Below are 7,153 nucleotides of genomic sequence, written 5' to 3' on the forward strand. Positions count from 1 at the left end.
TTTTGCAAACATTTTTTATTAAGCTTAAACATAAGATTTTAACTTTATAAAATTTACAAATATCTTTATAACATTTTTGTATTTATGTTAATTACATTACAAGCAACTATAAATAATTATGCAAATAAATAATTTATCATGAAGGTAAGAGAATGAACAATACATAAATAATCTTTTTTTTTTATTTAATTCACATCGTTAAACATGTTCTGCTAGCAGAGAGAAAAGCACCTCAGACAACACTTATATTTATAAAAGACATACCGGGAAAAAATGTTACATATATTGATATATTTTACATACAGTTATAAATAATTGTATATAAAATATGTCAATTTTTTATATAATTATATAATTTTATATAATTTTATACAATTATATATAATTATGTAACATTTTTCCCAGGATTTCAAAGATTTATAAAAAGACATCTAAATATTATTTTTTATAAGACATTTTTGGAGCATATAAATATTTACATTACCGATTGTAACATTTGTTGATTAAAATATATGACATATAGCCAATCTGATATAACTATAAAGATATCAATTAAAATTTGACACTCCAATGTATGTAATGTTCTCTAGGTACTTTACTCCATATTACTTTATTTATCAATTGACTCGCCACACATACATATACATACATATAAATTTCTATATACATATGATACATATGTTTTGTTTACATAGAGTACCGAAATATGATTATTGTTAAGCGTCTTATATTATAAAAACTATAACTCTTGAAATTCAATTCTAATAGATAAATTACTGGGCAAGAGCCAATTATTTCGCACTTCCGTGTGTTTCAAAAATATTTACAGTTTTATAATAAGTTCCCAGTTTCTTCACTTTCATTGATAGTTCAGTTATTTCCGATTTTAATGACCAATTTGAAAGCGGGAACATCGTTTCAAGTTTGATTGATTAAATTGATTATAAGATTGTCGAGTTGCACTTATAAGTCCAATTATACCTCTAATAGTTCGGTTAGTGCAACTATTTCTACACAACTACGGATTGAGCAAATTCTTGTCCAATCTTGAATTGTTTCTATCTTGTTTTCATTTTTCTCGTATTATCAGGTTTTGAAATATATTTGGTTTCTCAATGCGATCGAAAGTTTTCATTTCAAATGACAACATTAATTATTCTTTGTCGTTCAATTAATCATTATTTATCATTGATTGACTGCGTCTAAAATTCACATGATATTTTCATTTAATTCATATTTTGTCAATTGATAAAAATAAAATTTATTTGACAAAATATGAGATTTTTGGTATATTGACAGTTAATTGTTCGTTATTTGTTGATCGTCAAGTCCAGTGGCAAATCTTGCTCCATCTCGGTGACGTTCTCGTTTTTTACTCTGAGATCTTGGCCGCATGTGTTATTAGTATCCACGATATTGCTCCACATGTTTTCTAGCCCATACTGCAAATCTACTGAACCCAATAGATGTCGAAAGAGCGGATTTTGTGTCTTAAGAATTAAATCTGAGAGGATTTTCGTCTTCTGCAAGATGCTGTCATTGCTGTGGACACAACACTTATGTCGGCAGCAACAATCGACATTGGTATCTTTCGATTCCTCTTTAAGCGGCGTCTGTTCCATCTCCATCTTCAGATCCTCCGCGCGTTTGATTACCGAATGTCTTACTGGATCGCAATTGACTGTGTTCTCCTTCTTGCAAGGTGTACTGTTGACGATCGACTCGATATTTCTATAATCTACCGTAGTGGTCTTGGTAACACTATACTCCATGGGTTCCTCAGTTTTAATGGGCGTTGACTGCATCCCAATACGCGGCAACGAATCGGACACTCGACCTGGACTTGTATGAGGCGATGAAGCTACAGAACAATCCTTGATGATAGTGCTACCAGCAGAGTACATGGGATTCACTTGAATCCTGTCTGGTATGATGTAACTTTCATCGTACATCCTGGGATAAATCTTTATATCCTGCTCGTACGGTTTCGGTGGAGTGACTTGCTCCTGTTCTTTTCGTTGTTCCTGAAGGTTGTACATATTATTCCATTCGACAAAGGTCCTCTGTTCTTCAAAGCTGTTGCTAGTCTTCGGACTGCAACCCGACATGCTACTCTCAATACTCGAGTCCTTCTTATCCGACTCGGAATGCGCACTGCTGCTCTGCTTGTCAGGCGAATTAGCATCGAATCTTTTTTCCTGAATGTTGCTATCATCAAAGCTCTTCTCCTGCACCTTGTCATTGTTGTTCACATAGTGGCGATAGGTCTTGACGTGCTTTCTTAAAGACGATGGATCGGTGTACCTCTTCGGACAACCCGGAACCTTGCAATAATATGGCTTATCTACGGAATGAGTTCTAGTATGCTTGAATCTATCCGAGGAATTCGAGTAAGCTTTGTTGCAACCCTCAACAGGACAGACGTAAGGACGTTCGCCAGTGTGAGAACGTGCATGGATTTTCAGGTTCTCTGCTCTGCTGAAACTCTTGTCGCACTGGAAGCAATGGTGCGGCTTCTCATTCGTGTGTGTTCGTACATGGACCAGCATCTTGTACCTGTACGAGAAAAATACATTCATCAAGAATGCAAAAGTGATTGTTGTCTTACGCGCGCATAATATTACATCCGGAAAAATTTTACCTCGCGTTAAACCCACGCTCGCCTCTTGCGCATCCTTCCCATCCACAATAAAACAGACCCCGCGGACCAGGCGCCGCGTGCAATCTCCCAACATGTCCTGCAAGTTGCTCCAGGGACGTGAACCATCGGCCACAATCTTGCCATCTGTAAAAAAAGAATATTTAATTTAATTCTTTTAACAGAAAGAATGTAACATCAAGAAATAACTCAATAAATTTTATCCAATTTTTAATTAATTATCACTTTGCACAAATCGGAACTAATCGATCATGATATGTAAATATAGCCGTTTGATGCTCCTCTGAAGTATCGAAATATAATTTGCGTCACAAACGTGAACGTTTGTTGACTTGTCCAATTGATACCAATTGCATCCATTTTACAATTGCCGCCGTTTGACACTAATTTATTGTAACAGACAGACTAAAGTTCGGTACTATACTATGAACGACAACGAATTCTTTCAATTAAGAGACACGGATATGTCCACAGGAGGTCGTGGATCAAGGTAATTCTAAACGATTTAATTGGCCAAACACTTAGCTCTCGTCTTCAATTATTTCACTCACAAGTAGCAGGAATTATATAAATATTAATGTAGCTTCGAAATATATAATGTGAAAGATATTCTAAATTAACCTTGCGTTACCTAATATGCCCTCAAAATAATGTATTATATAAGATGACTCTGATTACTGTGTTTTCCATTAAGATAAATAGATACATTAATTGATAAATAGATACATTAATAAAAAAAGCTATATTTAGAAACATATGATTGATAAAATAAGCAAATGTTGATAGAAAAAATAATATTCTCTGCGATGATAGCGAGTGCTCTGGCTTTCACGTGCACATAGAGTGAAACAAATTATTTCTTTGTGATAATCGAAGTTCTCCAAAACTTCGCGATAATAAGAGTTTCTCTTTACTATTTTACTAGTTTTTATTTGCGCACGATAACTGACGTAATAATGAATTCGGTGTATCATGCATATAAAAAAATTAATTGATTGTAACAAAAACTTTTTTTTAAACACGTACCATACAGCAGTCAATGATTCAAAGCTTTAAGTCAACATTTTCCTTCTTTTGCTCGTTATTCGAAGGCAATTGCTATCGTTCCGCCTTGTGCAGAGTCTAAATTTTATCGGGAGCGCGTAGACTTTGAATATAAACTAAGCCGATTGCAAACCTGTTTACTATTAGAGATATTGATCCTCTTTTCTCCGGGGTAAGCTGTCCCCAGAGAGAGAAAGAGAGAAAGAGCATCGGATAGATCTGAATTCTGCGAAAACACGTAAGGAAGAAAACGAGTCCGCGAGTCGAGCTCTTAATCTCGGACGTTTCTAAAACGGTAAATGCATTTGTCAAGATGAATTACAAATTTTCTTTGAGTATCCTCAAGCAATAAAGACCTCCACGATATCAGCCGAGATAACTGGCTGTAACTGGTATATAACTAGTAACGTGTAAGCACGCTTATGGACATGTACATATATTGAGAAAGATTAGCCATTTAAGAAGAACACAATGTCTACGACAAAATGCAAAATGAAACAAGATAACGACATTTGATCATCTCGATTATATTATTTGTAGCAAATCTTTAATTATAAAAACGCGATGAACGTGTAGTGCATTACTTTGTTCACTTTATAATAAATTTATCAGATAAAGTCATGTGTCGTTAGAAAAGCATACGTTAAACAATGTTAAAGTACAAAGGTGAGAAAGAGATAAGATAACAGGTAGGAAAAAAGCGGGCGCGGATTAAGATAAAATAATTGATTTGGATAAATTTGAACAGAAGGAAAGGATAGATAAATAGAAAACTTGATAGAATTACATTACGTATTTTGCGATAAGACAAGACGACGTCAATCAGGATTCGAGTATACCGATATAAGAAATCTGTGTTGCATTTAGATAACGCAATTCATATATCTTGAGAAACAGGAGTGGGAATCTATCTGTACCACACGTTCTAAATTGTAAACAAATGCTAAACTAATACTGAGTTTTATACATATGATTTAAATAATTTAACTGAAAGCAGAAATATTGACTTTTGTGGTGTCATTTAATGATACTGCATTTTTTCAATAACGTGCATTATTTTTCTTACTCTTATCTTAATTGATCTTTTATCAATAATAATATTGAACGCAATGCACTCATCAAACTTCAATACTCGGAGTCAATCAGCGATCTGTGACTTCTCGGAGATATTTAATATATAGTTCTTATCTACATAAATATGTATTTGATATATATATATATATATATATATATATATATATATATATATTTAAATTATTTAATAATTCTTTAATAATTTTCATTTCGTAATTTTTATATTATGTCTTACGCAAGTATTGTACAAGTAATATAAATTTTTAACATTTCTTTTTTCTTACCTGCATTTTAATTGAGCGTTTTCGCCAGTCCTGATAGTACCCAGTTCCAAACTCGAGCTGGACGCATCCGAATCGCTGTGCGCCGGACTCGGAGGACCGCCGGTGCCCGGAGACACCCCCAGTCCGGTTAAACCGGCGGCCGGCGAGGCACCTAGTTCCTCCTCGGCCGGCATCCTCCGCGGCCAAACCGGAAGGTCCAGCGGTGGCTGAAGGCTCCCGTAGTAGCTCGAGGCCGGGCTGGTGGAGTAGCCGGAAACCGGGCTGTAAAAACCCGGGACAGCTCCTAGCAGGGTGCCCGGGTAACGAGCGGCGCCGTAGGGACCAACGTGAGTTGGCATTCTGCCCGGAACATAAACGATCATTTTTTTCATTACTTTTGCCTCTGACTTCAACCAATTCGCCAATTTCACTAAAGACGTGCAGATTTTGCTCGATCGTTGTTTTAATTAATGACTCTGTTTAATTCGCGTTTTATGCAAACGTGTAATATATGATGCGTACGTGTAAATGTATACGTGAATGTACACGTATGGTCGTGAAAAGTCACGTTCGATGCAATCTCTCAAAAAATTTCCGAGTGATTTCGTTTTCTATTTATTCAACTTTAATTTTGCCGCTCTTTTTTTAGCTTTGCTTTAATGATCTTTCACAAGCTGACATACACGCATAAGAGTATTATTTTTTTAGCGCTGTCATTAGATAAAATCTGTGTGTTCCTCAAAGGAAGTCTTCTTAGAATTTTTTCCTCTCGCTAAATATTCAATTTCTCCTTTTTACAATCTTTTCAATAACGAAATCATTAACTGTCACAGCTTGTCACAATTTTAGTCTTGATTTGTCTTAATTCTTTTGCTCAAAACTTTTTTTTGTTAATAAAATAATTTATCGTTATCAATCAGATTTTCTTCGCTATATCGATTTTTTCGCAAAATTATTCCAAAAATTATATCTTCTTTTTGATTAAAAATATCCTCGATGACGAAATTATCAATTGTCATTACCAATTCAATTTGTTTTACAATTATCTTTTTTTTCCAAGTTCTTGTGTGCTCCTTGTCTTCGAAAGATTCGCCTCACTAGCGATTTTCGATGACGTCAGTTTTCTGTCGCGTCGTTCCTGCCCAACGTATTTCTTTAATTAAGCTCGCGTTGTCGTACAAAGCGATTCGGCATTGGATTTTTTAGCACAAGACTTTCCAGGTCTTGCTGGGGCACCCTCGTCTCTGCTTTCCTGAACACCGTAGGTACGACAAGTCGCCCGCAGTACAATACACACACACCACCTTGCGCACACCCTCTACCACGCAGTCCGAGTCCGTATCGTCAGATGTATTTGAACCGATTGGACTTGAGTATACGGTAACTCAGGAATTGCTTGCTGTACTTGATCGAGAGCATAACTGGGCTGGACGATCGCGGTGAACGAATTATAAAACACTGCCGTCACACTTCCGGAAACAGTTTTCGTAACTTTGAGTTCGTCTAATAAAATACCTGAAGTTCGATTTATTTAGAAGATAATGCGCAATAGTAATTGCGGAAATCAATGCTAAGAGAATCCCATCTTTTTTGGTTGCTTGCCACGCTTTCTGACGGTGCGTCGTCTGATGCGTCGAAGAGGAAGAGGAAGAAGACGTAAAAATTGTAATCAGAGTTCGAGGATGAAGCACGATGAATTTTTGCTGATTGAACTGTAGTAGTACGCTGCGTTCTGATTAGCTCCTTTATAAGTACACTAAAAGATTTATAGTTATTTATTTACCGTATTTCTTTTTTTCTTAATTATCTCCACTCAAATGTTCAAAATGAAAGTTCGATGTGATCAGAATGTTGTACAAACTCTGAAGCAAAACAAAACATGAGAGAATATCAACTGATGGCAGAGACGAATGTGCAAGCTTATATATTGTCGCGCTATCGCTTTATTGCCCCTCCATGAGATTCACTAGCACAGAAGAGAGAAGACTGATAACAGTTCATCGCGTATTCGCCAGCTTCGTAACAGTCGTCTTTATAAACGAGCTAGTATCAAATCAAGTCACTTCGATATGGAATTAAGTGAACAGTGATTTGTTACAAAATATATATATAT

The 7,153-nt window shown here is 35.6% G+C and overlaps 1 protein-coding gene across 2 annotated transcripts in view; it reads right to left on the reverse strand.

Moving 5' to 3' along the window:
- Positions 1-466: 466 nt before the first annotated feature.
- The window catches only part of LOC108694514 (zinc finger protein ZIC 1-like), a 21,027-nt gene continuing 14,340 nt past the window's right edge, over positions 467-7,153 (reverse strand). Inside the window, exons 2-4 of one of the 2 annotated variants that reach the window (XM_018204075.1) lie at positions 5,062-5,400; positions 2,642-2,785; positions 467-2,556 (exon numbers count right to left, since the gene is read on the reverse strand). In XM_018204075.1, the coding sequence (XP_018059564.1) occupies positions 1,311-2,556; positions 2,642-2,785; positions 5,062-5,399 (1,728 nt within the window). In that variant the 5' untranslated portion in view covers position 5,400 and the 3' untranslated portion in view covers positions 467-1,310. Of the gene's footprint in view, positions 2,557-2,641; positions 2,786-5,061; positions 6,921-7,153 lie in introns of those variants that run through there. The other variant, XM_018204074.1, reaches the window with a different exon arrangement.

Source organism: Atta colombica, unplaced genomic scaffold (genome assembly GCF_001594045.1).
Source record: "Atta colombica isolate Treedump-2 unplaced genomic scaffold, Acol1.0 scaffold12, whole genome shotgun sequence".
Lineage (NCBI taxonomy): Eukaryota > Metazoa > Arthropoda > Insecta > Hymenoptera > Formicidae > Atta > Atta colombica.